At 41.5% G+C, this 16,277-nt stretch overlaps 2 protein-coding genes across 3 annotated transcripts in view; both read left to right on the top strand.

Moving 5' to 3' along the window:
- The window catches only part of fstl3 (follistatin-like 3 (secreted glycoprotein)), a 4,766-nt gene extending 4,513 nt beyond the window's left edge, over window positions 1–253 (top strand). Inside the window, exons 4-5 of the mRNA XM_030784284.1 lie at window positions 1–72; window positions 192–253. The exon at window positions 1–72 is cut by the window's left edge and continues 156 nt beyond it. Of these exons, the coding sequence (XP_030640144.1) occupies window positions 1–72; window positions 192–253 (134 nt within the window). The remainder of the gene's footprint in view (window positions 73–191) is intronic.
- A 10,393-nt stretch (window positions 254–10,646) lies between these two features.
- On the top strand, window positions 10,647–16,185 carry LOC115820911 (E3 ubiquitin-protein ligase RNF126-like). 2 transcript variants are annotated; one of them, XM_030784621.1, is made up of 9 exons: window positions 10,647–10,729; window positions 12,418–12,476; window positions 13,354–13,417; window positions 13,958–14,193; window positions 14,642–14,716; window positions 14,838–14,907; window positions 15,315–15,408; window positions 15,772–15,887; window positions 16,036–16,185. In XM_030784621.1, exons 1-9 carry the CDS (start codon window positions 10,655–10,657, stop codon window positions 16,183–16,185), a joined length of 939 nt encoding a protein of 312 aa, XP_030640481.1. In that variant the 5' UTR covers window positions 10,647–10,654. The 2 variants fall into 2 exon arrangements, with proteins under 2 accessions (XP_030640481.1, XP_030640482.1); XM_030784622.1 differs by having other exon boundaries at window positions 13,958–14,112.
- The last annotated feature ends 92 nt before the right edge of the window (window positions 16,186–16,277 follow it).

Raw genomic sequence — 16,277 nt, forward strand, 5'->3', positions numbered from 1 at the left:
CCTGTCACCTGCGCAGGGCGACCTGCTTCCTGGGCCGCTCAATAGGCGTCCGTCACTACGGCCACTGTACAAGTAGGACTGTCGCTTCACCTGACACCAAATTCCCTTTTTTTTTGTCCATTTTAGAGAGCTGTACTTTATCTCTCTGAACATGGTACCTAACCCTGTGTCTAAGACGTTGTGTCTTCCAGATTCTGTTTTCTATGGCATATGTTTATCGAATTTTTCCCTGTTGGTGTACGGACGTCTGTGACCTATGTTCTGTGGCATGTTGCTGGGTTTCTAAACTGAGTTTAAGTCGGTGTTAAATACGCAGAGAGGGGATACGTTTGCAATGGGAGAGAGAGATCAGTTCAACAGTTAAATCTGTGAATGTAAATCAACCAGTTGCTGCCGGGATTTTCACCATAAAATTTTATTGTGCGAACTAATGGCGTTTACGTTCCAGTGGGAAACTTAAAAAGTCTTCTGTTGTGTCTTCCAGCTTCCGAGGGCAGGGAGGAAAATTCACTCTGAGCACGTTTTGGATTTACCTGTCGTCCGGCAGGAACGTAACACTGATCGCCGTAGATGTTTGGAAAAAAAAAAAGAAAAAGAAAAAGAAAAAAAAAAAAAAAGAACAACTTTTGCCTCCTCCTTGTGTCACCAACTTGCCTTATCTCCAACAGTGGCCTCAGTGACAACACAGTCTGATGCAGACAAGTTTGTCAGAACGTTGACTCATTAACTCAGAGCCATAATGATATGTAGATGCATGCTATACATATTTTGTGGAACATTCATGCTTCTCTTTTGAGCTGAATCTGTTTTCTCTAGGGGGGGGGGGGATGTGACACGTGGCTCGAGTAAGCAAAATGTGCATATTGTAAATACACGTCCACAACTATTTATTGGAGAGAAGGTACGGCTTTTGTGTTATTTATACTTTTTTTTTGTCAGTTAAAGAAATCATTTATTCACAAGGATACTGGCCTTCGTAAGGATATATTTATTATGTTCTTTTCACAGTCATTGTGCACAGTACACCGAAAGGTACAGGTTGAGATCATAACCATGTTACGCTGCATGGGCTATTTGTGCTTAAGCCCTGTATAATCCTTTGTATAAATACAGAGTGAATAAGATTGATAGCTACTAGAGCCCTTCACACTGCCTATTTCATGCACATTTATTTTAAAGGTTTGCTTTTTTTTCTTTCTTTTTTTTTAGCAAAAGGTTAAAAGCTTTCTTTAGCCCAGAGCTTAGGCCATGGACCAAGGGAAATTCTTGAACACTGGCCTCTTGCTTTCAGAACATGAAACTTCTTGTGGAATTCTGGGTAAATGTAATGGTATTTCGGTGTTAGGCCTAGCCACCATTTGTGTGCCGGCTCAACTCCGAGTCGTGTGTGTCGCGAACGGATGGAAAAGCTAGCTAAGTACTCTCTGACTGCCTGCATTCACCGTTGGCTTTAAACAGTGCCGCTTGACAAACAAGCTAACTAACTAACTAACTTACTAACTAACTAACAGTCAGCACCAAGTTAGCATACTTTCAATGCAAGCTTTCAGAACCAAAAAATGGGAGAAAAAAAAAATTCGTAACAGGTTTTGAACGTGGTATAGTGAATCAGCGCCCTTATTTTAGTAACTTAAAGGTAGATTTTAGGGGTAGAGTTTATTTGCCAAGTTGTCTGCCATCTTGGAGCTCTGTTTCTCACCAAATTGATCTTTTCTCTCTTCTGTCGCCTTTATGACCCATGGAACAGTGCACTCCTTATACTTTTTCACACTGGAGGTGATGTGTAACAACCAAAAACCAAAGTAGAATAACTGTACCGCACTGAATTTCACACTCTCTTGGACAAGATTAGAGGTTAAAACATCCAGGCCAATCAGAGTTATCCGTATTATCTAATATTTTGTATCTCTGTGGATATTAACATTGAAAATTCATTCAAATCTGAGCCACCCACTGAGTAAGAAAATGACCAGCTAAGTACCACCAGCAGAAGCAATTTGTTAACATGTGACAATGCCAGATTTTTTCCCCTTTTTCTTTCTATTCTCTTTGGAAAGGTTACATGGGTTTGATACATTTTGTGGATAGTCACCCAAGATGTTGCCTTGCCAGCCATTTGTTTCCCCACGAACTGCTTATGTCAAAAGCATTAGCTACAGTTTTTCTTTGCAGGTGAATGCGTAAGCCTGTTACATTTCCTATGTAAAAAAATAAAAAAATTACATATCTTTAAAGTTCTTTAGATCAGACAAAGTTTTTTTTTAAATGTACTTATGGTGTTTTACTTGTAAATAGACCTCCTTCTGCAGTTCTTTCAGTGTATCAAATGTGAAATTCAATTTATTAATGCATCAACTTATTTTTGTATTTTTGTACTGATATTATATCTGAAATAAAAGGGGAAAAAAAACTATTCCTTATTTGCTGTTCATCTTTCTGTGTCTTGTACAATTTTAAGATCGCTATATAGATATTTATTGCAGTTTCTAAGTTACTATGCTATTATATGGACTTTTTTTTCTTCTTCAGATGACATATTTTGTTCTTTGGCTCGAGAGTTCTGGCTCTTTCCAAGGTTTCTTCCTACTTAAATCCAGAAAAGAACTTTTTTTTCGTTGCCGCTGTTGCTTCGGGCTTGCTTACTCAATGTCTCTGTGGCTTGAGATTCAGTGAAACTGCCTGGTGAAAGCACCCACTTTAAAAAGCACTATCGAAGAAAAAAAAATGAACTGAATTGAACTGCATTGAATTGAAACTGCTAAATAAACTCTCCATTGACGTCACGTGTTACATGCTAATTTTTTTTATTCCGTCCAGCAGAGATAGTGATATATTTACACTGGTTAGTGAGACTTAATGCTAATCTTGTTTTCAGAGAAGAACATCATTGTGTGGTAATAGTGCCCATTTTGATTTCACATTTTGACCTGTCTAGCTACACTCTTGTTTAAAATATCAGTTTTCAGCTGGGGGGTGGGGGGTGAGGGGGGGGGGCGGACTTTGGATGGACTGTGGCGAAGTAATGTTCAAAAATTTAATGATCATTCTCCACAGGCTTCAAACACCTCCCTGACAGGGAGCAAGCAGATTTGAGAGGACAAGCTAACTCCCTCTCCAGTCAAAGAGGAGCCCCTCTCAGATTTAGGTGGACGAGGTAGGAGGCGAAGGAGAGGCTGACTCATTTTCCTGCATGAAATACCTCTCTTGTTTTCCCCTTCTCCGAGAGGCGCTCTCCAACTGCAGACCCATCTGGTTTAACTTTGTGAGATGTTTATATTCTGGTCCAAGCACTCTTTTATTACATTGGGAATGGAATTAAATGTTTGCTCGAACCAGCAATAACAGTGCCATAAAACGTTGTTTTGTGTAATGCATCTATTGTTCTGTGCCTAGGTTGTTTTCTTGTTTTTCACTGGATTTCTTCAAGGTCTAACCCCCCCCCCCCCCCCCCCCCAAAATGTGGGGACTAAGGTGTCAGAAACATTGGAGATATTTCTGATATTGTGACATTCTTCTTCCCAGTACCAAGTGAGAGTAGGTTTGATAGAGGGCAAATACACTCAAATACATGTTGCTCATAGATTTCAACTAAAGAGATGTGACCTCACTATGATTCATAGGTGACTCAGGTGTTTGTCTAGAACGTTCCAATGGCTCCTAGCGGATAGTTCTAATACCAGCTTTATTTCTCGGACAAAAGAATGAATGAAAGACACAAAGCCTCTACGCCACAGTGGAAGAGTGCCGTATCTCGCAGTATGAGTTAATGTTTTTGTTTTCCTTTTGGACATCTTTCATGAAAATGTCAGACGACTGATTGAAAGGACAGAGACGATTCGTTTAAGGATAGGAAGCTCATAAACCCACGTTTGACAGATCCCAGGATGAACGTGGGGTTGTTTGAATAAAACAACATTCCACATCTGTAGCACCACCACCATACTTAGGACAGTGGTGTTTGTAACGTGCGTTCTGAAGGAGCTCCCTAATCTCTCTACGTCTTGTTATGACAACAGAGGTGACTGATCCTCAACGGATATTATGTTTATACAAGTCGCCAGAGGAGGCATTGCCTCAGGGCGGAGGAGAGCAGAGAAAATCAAAGCAGCAGTAATTAAGTGCAATGTGAGAAGTCGCGTCTTACGTGAAAAGGGGCTAGCAGCAGAGTGTTTTCTGTTGTCAGCATGTGGCGGAGATGTTCTGAAAACTATTACGCGTGGCCCACGCTTCCTGGAGAGAGAAAAGAGTAAACTATGATAACATAAAGCGGCTGCTGTGTGTTGTCCGCATCCTCCTCAGTCAGCCCTCAAGTCTCGAACATACGCTGTTCAATGCACTGAAGTAATTAACACGATCAACCTCCTATACAACCCCACCACACACAGCGACACAGGCACACACGCGCACGCATCTCACCACTGGCTTTAATACTGTCCAGTGACATGTCAGATGACTTCACATGATGAGTACTTGTGATCTCAGTGGGCAAACTATTTATTATGTCATTTTTTTCGTGATGTAATTCATGAGTCTGTTCCTTTGCCGTTGCACAACTTATTACCAGCAAAGGTGCAATGGGCTACGTCTATTAATCAGAAGAAAACTAGCAGGAATTTTTATCTTAATCCTCATACAGCTGGCCAGAGACGTAAAAGACCACCCACTCTTTCCTGTACGAAACGTTTTCGTTTTTCTTTGGAAAAAAAAAAACTTAGATGAGAGTTACGAAACCAAAGACTTAATATATTTATACACAAGTAATAACAACTGCTCGCAATATCAACGTGGATTAGAACAGTACATTTCGTCTCAAAAATAACAACGGATATTGGCTTCATCAAACACGTAAAGATACGGGACACGCGAGTCATTCCGAGTGTAAAATTCTCACAATAAAAGTCACTGTAGCGATTTATGTATTCTTGGAGAAATCACCTCAGTTCATGCGAGCTGGTGTAAGAAACATTGTTTTCTTGGCAGAGTCAATAGAATGAGACAAACGCCAAAAACATAAACAGGCTTCGGAAGTTAAGCAACCTCTAATTGTGCTAATTTAGCATGATGTGTAGAAAAAAAGGGGAGATTTTAATCTCCAGATTGGCCCTGTTGGGACGGTGCCGCTGGTGCGGCTGACCTCCCCTCCGCTGTGTGGTCTGCTTCATGCCAGGTTGTTGATGCAATGTGCATTTGAATAAATAGGCAAACCATGCGCTCAAAGGCCAAGATTTGAACCAGATTCTAATGCGAACGGGATTCTGAATCAATGGCAAACACGCAGCGTGACATATACTGTAACATTTTACATTATTTACAAGTTTGAGTATGACTTCATGAGAACCCAGTTACCAGGTTAACCTAGGCCTATATCTATCCAGGGCCTCAGAGTAAGAGTGCTGATCTAGGATCAGTTCCTCTCTATCCATGTAGCAGTAGCCTATTCATTATAATTATGAAAATCAAAGGCTGATCTCGGAGCCACAAAACAGAACACGTAACACAGCGAAATCCACTGGAACCCACCGCCCTGGTTCACGGACTGGCCGACAATCAAACAGTAAAGTGTTTTTTTTTTTAAATGTGTGGTGGCTATTGCACATGCCAAAATGTGTTTGTCTTTTTTTTATCGTGGAAAATTTTACGATAGAGTCTCGCCAATGAATGGTCCAATCTCGTTATTTAGAAAGAGGATAAAACACATTCGAATCTATTAAAGCCTGAAATGTATTCTGACAAATTTTAAACACTTAGTTGTAGCTCTTAGCGAGCCACAAAACGGAGGCGGGATGAATGAGTGGTTAGAAAAAAAAAGTTAATCCAACTGAGATCAGTGCGGCCTATATCGCTCGATGCTCGGTGTTCTCATCTTGACCATATGGAGTCCATTTCCTCTGGCCGTTACACGTCAGGCCTGTGGTCTCGAGTCTGAATATTCCGTTCAGCGCTCGCGTTGATATTATCAGTCAAAGCCGGGACAGGACAACAACAGTCTACGCACCTCCTCTTATCTCTGTCATCTGTGACAGCCTCCGTCTGTGGTTACTGTACTGTTTTCACTGCACTGAGCCTTGACCAAACCCATCTGACACATGTGCTCTGGATAATGCCAAACAGTCGATAGGGATCTGTCTCCCCTATGGAGCTGCTCTGTCAACGATCGGAACGCTGATCGGACTGCTTCCGGCAGTGCAGGGGTGCACCGTCGGTTCGGAGAAACAACGACAAGCAGGTTAATGACAAACAGGTTAATGTCCCAAAAATGAACAGAACAAATAAATGAACAAGGATTTCTTCGAATGATCTAATTTCTCACTACTTCAAAACAGCTCTCCTTAGTAATTTGTCAGTTATGAGAAATGAGTAAGAAATCGACTAACTCTGAGTTTTGTTATTTTTACCACTAGAAGAGAAATGGGTTTTAGTTATACCCAACGACCGTGAGAGAGAGAGCTAAATACATTTTTTTTCAGTTTACTTTTAAAATGTTGCTTATTTGTGACTGCAGTGACATTGGAAGTTTGTTTTGGGCAAACTGAAATCTTAAAAGCCCACAAATTAATCTAGGGCTGCCTGGAGGAGACTGCCAGAGACTCTGCTAACAGTAAACAGATGCTGGTGTATTGGCATCAGTTTTTTTTTTTCTGTCTGGTTGCAAAATAGTGGAATCTCTGACGGTGAGACAGCATATCAACGGTGATAATATTTATCACAATCTGACGAGCATAATGGAAACATACAGTTGAGAAATTTCCACAACAAGAACATTTCATGGGCTTCTCGTTCATCTTGGCTGTGGGCCAGTATTTTTTTTTTTTAAATAAGTCTTTAATTGCATACAGCATCTCTGGCTGTTATGGAGGATTACTTCTTTCTCCTCAGTGTTGGTGTGAAAACCCCAGAGCCTCATATCCGGGATTTTGCAAAGGTCTCTCAGGATGAGTGACGCATGGCTCCGTCCAGTGTCTGTCTGTGCGTGTGTCTCCGTGTGTGTGTCTCTCTCCCTCTCTCCCTCTCTCTCTCTCTCTCTCTCTCCCCCCCTCCCTTTCCCTCCCTCTCATTCTCTCTCCCTCTCTCTCTCCGTCTCTCCCTCTCTACCTCTCTCTCAGAGAAAGAGAGAGTGAGTGAATGAGTGAGTGAGTGAGTGAGTGAGTGAGTGAGTGAGTGAGCGAGCGAGTGACGGAATCCATTTGGTGTGGGCACAAACGAGAAGAGTGTGTGACTAAGAGACTGTAGGTGTTTTTTAGTGTCTAATGTTATGGCTGCCCCTGAGTGCACCCAAGACTGAGCCAAACTGCTAGACAAACTCTCCGTTTCTCTAATGTTTACGTTGTCTCCTTTCAGGGCCTCTTATGAACAAACTCAACATGTATCTTGTCATATCTTCACTTCAGATTCATACTTGTCGTAAATGCTTTTGAGCTGATTACACCGCATGAAAGAACCTACGAGGCAAAGTTATTGTTGTTGTTTTTGTTGTTGTTGTTGTTGTTGTTATGATTAATATTAATATTATTATTATTCAGGGGAGTTGAAAACAAGGCAATTAGAGCGCTGAGCTTTCTCAGTAACGGTGGCTTCAGGCTGCGGATCAGAGCTGTAAATCTGAATAGCGAGTAAGTGTTCGAATGTGCTACACACATCCACATGTGACACTGTTCCACTTTGTTGTACAGGCGCTAGACATGGCACTGATTTGTGAAAGCGACTTTTGAGCGTTGGCATATTTATACACACACCCATGCCTGTTGAGTCTTATACTGGTGTTGATAGCAGTCCTGAGGACTCTGTGTTGTGATTACCTCCCATTTCAGAGTGCAAGAACTGTGAACATTTGGTTTGGAGAACATTGCTGTGGCTATATAATCCCCAAACCAGCATAGCACAGGCCAGATTGTGGATTAATTGCCTTGTTAAAAAAAAAAAAAAAAAAAGAGCAGAGAAAACAGGAGTGATTTTTATAGTGTCTTTGTTTCATTGATGATTTATGGAAGAGTGTAGCACCGCAATCACTTTCTATGAGAAATGTTTTCAATAAAATCTTCCATTACCTTGTGAATCCATGACAAGAAACAAAAATAGATTCAACAAGTATTTTGCCATTTCTTCATATTTAAATAAAGATATTTTACAGATGACTGTGTCTTGTGACATTTTGGAAAGATGACGCTCATGAAGAGTGTCATCAGACGTGATCTGATTGGATTAAGAAATCCACTCGTGGTATATGACTCCTGTTGGTAGGTGTCATTTTATGCGTGTAATTATGCTCTGTAATCTTTAAGTCACTGGGAATGGCACATTTTTCTACTATGACATTTCCTGGAATCCAATCAAGTTCATTTCAGAGTTTCAGTGTACATTCCAAAAAACACCTACATTGAAACCACATTGATTCCTTGCAAAAAAAAAAAAAGCAAAAAAAAAAAAAAAGCTTTATCTTCCAGCACTTTCATTCATGCATTTAACTTTAATAAGTCTGTTAAACTTTAGCAAGTTGAGTAATGCTTGTGCTTTTTGCTTTTTTTTTTTTTTGTCCTTTATCCTCAACTGAAAACGGTTACGGCGAACTTGAAATGATTAAAATGTGTTGTTTTGCGGCCCAGTCGCTGGCTAGATGAATAAATTCGGAATGCAAAATGCACAGAATCGGGACAAAGTCAGCCGTGGAAAATCAGGAGAGGCGAAGGAGGCAAAGCAGGCCTCGTCAGAGCTAAAGTTACACATGAGGAATTTAAACCCTTTTGCATATAGCTGTTTTCAATATCCACATAGCCTGGCCCTGACCCTCGCGCCTGGGCCGAATATCGTCGGTCCCTTCAGATCTTCGGAACTGCAGTGATCGCCGCGTCGTCGTCGTGGTGATGCACTCAGAAAACAATGAGACAATGGTTGTCTTCATTATCGCAGACATAGCAACCACTCTGCTATCAGACTCTCCCCCCTAATCACGGTGCATGGGACTGCAGTCGGATGGCTGCTCCCACATACCTCAGACATAACACAGGCTTCCAGACGTGAAGAGAGAGAGAGAGAGAGAGAGAGAGCTTTCTGTGAGAACTACCATCAACGTGCATTGTGTTAAAAATGTTGCCCAGATTTAAAACAAACAAACAAATTAAAAACGGAAAAAAAACAACCCCCAAAACAATGAAGGAATGGTATGGTAAGAAGTGTTGAAGCAAATCAAAGAAACAAAATCAGACAGTTTAGAATGTGTACAGTTAACATCAACAGACAAATGCAGGACTGATTAAAAGGACTGAGGTCATCCAAATGTTATGTGTACTGGCAAAATTAGCTGTTAATTTAATTCTTCCAAATACGGTAGAAAGGCATGAGAAAGTTGTATTAGATGTTAAAAAAAAAAAAAAAAAATTGCCAGTCAGCGCAAGTGTTTAGCTGGCAAGATCTCACAAGATCTCAGAAACATTATTAGTTCAGAAGGTGCAAAAAGGGAGCAAGACCACAGTTGTGGAAGTGTCCTTCACAGTGAAACATTGTGATAATCTTATAACTGTTTGGATTCCTGACAGAACTTCAATGCATACCAGGCCTCGCTGTTTTGAGTTTACCCTACAGTAACACCCAAAATATGTTTCAGGAGACAAGAATGAAGGATACGGATTGGCTGTGCCACACTCAGGCGGACACGCCTTCTTGCTACCAAAATGCTATGCTGGATATGGGAGCCATTTCAAGAGGTAGCACACTAAACTCAATACGGGCTGTATCCTGGACGGTTATCGTACAAATCTGCTTCTGAGGGCTGCAAACCTGTATATTTATGACTCTCCTGAGATTGCTTTGAAGGAAAAGAAAAGCATGAAATGAGATTTATGAGTTTCTCCACAGACAAAATAAACTCAGGTTGTCTTCAAATGTTTCCTTGCTTAACCTAATGTTTGTCTCTGACTTATTGAGTTAAAAGTGTATGCCAGAAAGACACTGAATATAAAATAAATTCAAACTGACTTTCAATTTAAATGAATCTTTCCCAAGTAAACCGCCTGATTTAACAGGTTGCGTGACCTCTATTGAATCTGTCACATGCTAATTTGCTTTTGGTGAGATTATCCAAGGTTGATGAACTCTGAAGCTTGGAAACTCAGACTTTTACATATTGTTCTCAAAAATTCATCTGGCCCGTCGAAATGTTCTGGGCCACATTAACAATCGTATTTCATTCTGCTCATGCGTGTCGTGTATTGTGTGAATAATGAATGCGACTGCACCCCCGTGTGGCCATCTTGTGTAAAATCCAGTGCGGACTTTTCTGTAACGTCGAATCTCAGTATATATGTGCTGAGAACGTGCTAGCTGTGAATCTTTAGTATGCATTCGGCTTATTTGAAGAAGGTTTCAGATTTAATCTTTGTTTCGGTTTAATTCTAATCAAATGGAGAACGTTGGTTTTATGAGCAGTCTGAGCCCCAGAAGTAGAAAAAATTCTGGTTACTCTACTGGATATTTTATTTTTTCCATAAATTGTTGTTATTTTCACCGCAAATAAAATGTTGATAAACTAACAACTGCGTTACATTCTTTTGGCTCAAATAGGGGGCACCACTTAAAAGCGTTTGTGTACATTTGATGTACAAATACTTTTGTCCTTTGTAATGCGCCGTAGTTATACGCTAGCGTCCACAGTGAATGGAAGATGGCGGAGGCTCCTCCATGGCCCAACCGGTTTTTCTGTCACAGATGTTCGGCAGAGATTAGCCCTCGTCTCCCTGTAAGTAACAGAGACAAAAGTCACTGCAACGAGGAACATATTGAGTTATTTTGTCGTTTTCCGATGTTGACTCTGACTAAAACTGTGGTATTTTGTCCAAGCTAAGCTAACGCTAACTAGCTTGACAGCTAACTGAACGTGTCTAGTCTGTTCATTCTGTTCTAGTGAAACGGACTGCCTTTATAGATATCTTATTCTGTTCTAATGATTGTTATGAAACATTCCCGAACAAATTAACAGTGTTGGTGGCCGTCAGTATTTGTAAATTCAAAATAGTTGTTAGGCACGCATAATAAATTGTCATAGCTACCAAGCTTGTCTCCACATCAAAACACAAAATGAAGCTATCGTGAAGCTACCACCACACCAGCTGCCTAACAAATTAATATGCGACGTTTTTCTTAGACATATTTCGTTAGTTAGCTAGATAACACACTTCTGTATTGTCCATATGTGTTAACAAAGGTGTTATAACAGCTAGGTCAATGGGCAGTACGGAATGAGGTCCGGTGAGACGGATTGCTGCCTGTCAGAACGGTTAATTAAGTGTATTAGTATGTATCTGTATTTTAATTGACTTTGGCAGCGAAAAACTCTTCCCGATCGGTAGTCTGTTCAGTAACGAAAGTAAGTTCTCTGTGTGATCAGTGTTGAACGGTGGTAGCGAAACCTCGTTCAGATACTTTCCTAACGGGTTGTGTTTTATGCAGTCAGCTGTTTAGGTTCCAGAGTTCAAATACCTCTAAGGATTTCGGTTAGCTGAACCACTTATGTTTAGTCAAGGCAGAAACAAAATCCAAAATGCGAGGGATGGCTAACGCCAATTTTAAGTACAAGTCACACATTTGGACGGTAAGGAACACAGAACAGTTTCGTTTCACAACATGCCAACAGTGACCCTATGGCACGGAGTTCAAAGCATTGTTTTGCGGTAAAGCTGTAAGGTCAGGTAAAGCCTGTTTAACCAGACAAAGGAACAGTGTATTTTGCCTATATGGTAACCGAGCAGGTAATAATAGTAACTGTATAGGCGCACACAGTGTCAAGATTTTATCAAGGGAGGGCTTTAATTGCCTCCACATTGTAGTCTGCTTATCATTACCTAACTGTAGCATTGTCAATGTGTTTTCCTTTTTACGCTCTCTCAGCTGACACAGGTTGCATAGGACCTGTGCTAGTCAGTTCTAATCACTCTGGGGCAGATCGACGTCTGCTTGTTAGAACCGCAGAGTTCTAACAATCAGTGTGGCATTCTTTCTTTTTGGCCTCATTCACTGACTCGCACGAGGTGACATTGATGGTCGTTTACTGGAAAGCTCCCTGAGTGGACACCATACATGGCTTTAAGCGTCAGATGTTCAAAGTTCAACGGTTTTTCAATTCAGTGTGTCTCTGTGACACTGCGTCTACTGTAATGTCCCTAAAGTACGTGATGCAATAGAAGTAGACGTTAATGAATTCATATGAATTCATCAAGGCTTTCAAACGGCTTCATTCGTATGATATCTTAGAAACGTTATACTGGAGGCATGATATATTTTTTATGATGCACACATTTTTAGCATTAGATTTTAAATCATTTAGTCTTTAATAAGGGGCATGACTTTTATGTGGTTAAAATCGCAAATTGCTATGTCTAGATTTCCTTGCTTATTCTAATGCAATTTTGTAACGTTTTGCTTTTGCAGGACTACACGTGCCCCCGTTGTGACTCTGGTTTCATTGAAGAGTTGCTGGAAGAGGGAAGGTTTGTGTTGTTTAATCCCGTTTTATCATTAAATTCAGTGACCTGCGTTCCAGAGTGTTATATAAAACCGTCAGGGCTTTTTAAGACATCAGTAGGAGTAGACCAGTGGTTAATTGTGTACATGTTTTTGCAGAGAAGGATAGTCAGTATTCATGACATGCAACTGTCTGTCCGTAACTGATTATAAACGTGTCCGTTCCCCACAGCCTGGTTTAATAAGGACATGAAGTGCCTGATCGAAATCAGAAAGGCATCAGACGTAATTTGCATGAGTAATTAGCCAACGTTTCCAGCTCTGTGTGTGTGTGAGAGGGGCTGATTAACGCAGGAAGTGTATGAGTGGTTGATTTCATCAGTTCGTTCGTTCACCAGCGTTTGCAGTAACGTGATTGCAGCGCAAGGAAGTTGAGAACTGTAATTAGAGACACATGGAGTAATTTATTTCACAAGCCTGATTTTTGCGGACGTGTCGGCTGTATGAAGCTAACGGAAGTTGTAGACGGGATCCATTGCGGTTTTGCGGCCATCAAGATGCTCGCAGCCGTCGTTAGCTTTACCGTTGCACTTTATTATGCGTCACATTCAGTTAAGGCAAAATATATGGTAAAACAGAACTCAGAAGATGGAATTCTCAACACTTCAATACTTGGACAGTTTCAAAATTATAGAAAGAATTGTTCTAAAAAAAAAAACAAAAAACCAGCGTGCACACTGTGTGCTATTTCCAAACATTCTTGAATCCTTTCCAGAAATCGATTGCCAAGGGGTTTTTTTTTGCTCAGTTTTGTCAAAAAAAAAAAAAAAAAATCAGCTCATTTGTTTACGTTTTTCAAAATTATGGATCGACTGATCTCTTCCTCTGTCATCTCTGAAATAGCACCGAAAACGGATCCACGTCGTCAGCAGCCACGAGCAGTGACCAAAATCAACCAAGATACGAGGTAAATCAAGCACTGTTTGGATTCAATCAAGCTCATCTGATGTAAACGAGGCCACCAGAACTTTCAAACAAATAAACCACAGCTTGGGGTAAATTGACCACAGTTTTGATGTAAGTTCAGAGCAGCCTGTCGTAAATCAGCCGTATTTGGAGGCGAAGAAAGCAGAACCTGAGGTAAATTAATCGTGGCTGTGAGCAAATCAACCTCAGCTTAGGGGAATCTCACAAGGGATTTTGTAGGAAAAACAGTCACATAGGAACTTCGTTATTTCTGTAGTGCGTTGACTGCGTCGTATTCAGGTCATTTAAGGACGCAGGCTAGGGCAGACCTGTCAGAGTAGATGATTAATTTATCTTCATTTGGCTCCAAGAACACACAGGTACATGTTGTTATTTAATGAAAAAGGTAATACAAAAACTCATGAACTTTACTCAGGATTAAGTCTTAAGGGAGAAAAAAGAGTAATGACAGTAAACGGTAATGAACGACAAGGGCTTTGTTTTTTACACTTTTTTTTTTTTCCCTTTCTTCCTTCACTAGAATGTGGACCAACACGTATTCACATTCCCGTCGGCGTTTGGCCAGTTCGCTTTGGGGATCTTTGACGAACCTTTCGACTTCAGCGCGGGGTTGTCGTCGGAGGACAACCGTGAGACAGAGAACCGTCGGGAACGGGACATGCCGTCGCGGCAACGGTACGGGGCGCGGCAGCCACGGGGCCGGCATGTCCCGCGGAGGCCGGGGAGCAGGAGCGAGGGTGTGCCGACTCTAGAGGGGTGAGCTCCTTTCGCATGCCGCTAAAAACCTCCCTAAGCAGGCAGTACACCACCTCCCCAACCCCCCCCCCCCCAAAACTCCCTATCTACTTGCCCCACCCCCCGGGCTGGGATTAGACACACCCACGTTCCCAGAAAAGAACAGTTCTGTCCAACCAGCGGAATTTCACCTTCTAGAAAAATGCGACTTAATGTTATTTTCAGAGGGGAAACTTATGCACCTTTATGCACCTGTCATGTAGAACCGATTTAGAAAGTGCTGTGAAGAAGTATCAACACTAAATGAGCAGAGACACGTTTAAGAAGAAGGTTCAGGATGTGGTAGCAAGATTCGGCCGTGAAGCGTTCCCTCTCTCTCTTGCCGTGGCCGTTGATAAGATTTTTTTTTTTTCTTTTTTGAACCTGTTGATTATAGCGTGTCGTAACGTTGTTATTCTCACGCCCACAGAATTATCCAACAGCTCGTGAACGGCTTTATCGCGCCCACGACGATGCCAAACATCGGCGTGGGCGTCGGCCCTTGGTAAGTAAACGACAGAAAAAAAAAAAAAAAAAAAAAAGGCGAGAGAGACTTTCTCGTGGGCGTTTTTTTTCGTCGGAGGCACATAACCAGAAGATTTGTTTCTCTGTCTGTTTCGTCAAAGGGGGGTGCTTCATTCTAACCCTATGGACTACGCCTGGGGCGCCAACGGTCTAGATGCAATCATAACACAGGTATGATTAGCTCACCTTGATTTTGGAATCCTTTCTCTCTTTTCTTTCTTTTCTTTCTTTCTTTCTTTTTTTCTTTCTTTCTCTCTTTCTTTCTTTTTTTTTTTTTTTTTTTTTTTGTATGTCTCGTTGAAGGCTGTTGGTACCTCGTTATCACTGCTGACATAACCAGGGTAACTGTGTAAGGAGAAAGAATGAGGAGCAGAGCGGTTTACTGTGAGATTTATCACAAATGGGGAGTAATACAGGGTTTTGACAGTGATGAAATGTGTCCCTGGGCTTCCACACATGCAGTCTGTTGACGTTTATGTGGTTACCTTGAACTGTTCCATCCCGTTGATGAAGATTCTCCTCTCTCTCTCTCTCTCTCTCTCTCTCTCTCTCTCTCTCTCTCTCGCGCGCACTGACAGCTGTTAAATCAATTTGAGAACACAGGGCCACCGCCAGCGGATAGAGAGAAGATTAAGAACCTGCCCACGGTTCAGATCACGGAGGAACACGTTGGTGAGTTTTCTCTTGGAGAAAATAGAGTGACAAAAATCACTCACGTCCAGCCTGAGAATCTTTTAAAGTAAAGAAAGACTGGTCCAGGTTTGAGTTTTGGAAAGCAACATTCACACCAATACAGTATTAGAACCACACAGCTTTGTACGGTTTCATAACTCTGTATTATTAGTAATGTAAACCTTTAAGCACCTTCAGGAGGGTTCTGACCCAGCTTGTAAAAATGGATTTCATGGCGAGTCAGAGAAGATTCTAGAACATAAAACAAGAGTTTAATTGGGGAAAAAAAATCTCCTTTACCTAATATCTGTTTGTAACTATGTTATAACTAAGTTTTTTTTCTTACCTTTTTTTCCACCTCAGGCTCTGGCTTGGAATGCCCTGTATGTAAAGAGGACTACAGCGTTGGTGAAAACGTCAGGCAACTTCCGTGTAATCATTTGTTTCATAATGATTGCATCGTACCCTGGCTGGAACAGGTAAGGGCGACCCCTTACTTAAACTGGGAAAATGTTATTGGCCTGTTGAAGATAACCCAATGAATGCTCCTGTCTATGCACGAGTTGTGTTGACTGCAGTGTGTTTTCTCTGTCTTTGTGTGTGTGTGTGTGTGTGTCTGAAATCCAGCACGACACGTGTCCGGTGTGCAGAACGAGTCTTAGTGGACAGAATACTGCCACGAACCCTCCAGACCTGTCAGGGATGAACTTCTCCTCTACCTCGGCATCTTCCTCCTCCGGCTCCCCCGGCAACCAGAACTCGACCAATAACTCCTAAAAAAAAAAAAAAAAAAAAAAAAGCCATCCGCTCTCTCTGTTTCGCGTCGGGATTTTTATGGCCTCTCTCTGCTGGGACCTCTCCCAGTCTCT

Source organism: Chanos chanos, chromosome 9 (genome assembly GCF_902362185.1).
Source record: "Chanos chanos chromosome 9, fChaCha1.1, whole genome shotgun sequence".
Taxonomy (NCBI): Eukaryota; Metazoa; Chordata; class Actinopteri; order Gonorynchiformes; family Chanidae; genus Chanos; species Chanos chanos.

Bases quoted from the DNA above. Each gene is read 5' to 3' on its own strand.
- LOC115820911 (XM_030784621.1), top strand. From the start codon at position 10,655: ATGGCGGAGGCTCCTCCATGGCCCAACCGGTTTTTCTGTCACAGATGT. The intron at 10,730-12,417 runs GTAAGTAACAGA...TTGCTTTTGCAG, and splicing joins AGATTAGCCCTCGTCTCCCT to GACTACACGTGCCCCCGTTG. The intron at 14,194-14,641 runs GTGAGCTCCTTT...TCACGCCCACAG, and splicing joins GGTGTGCCGACTCTAGAGGG to AATTATCCAACAGCTCGTGA.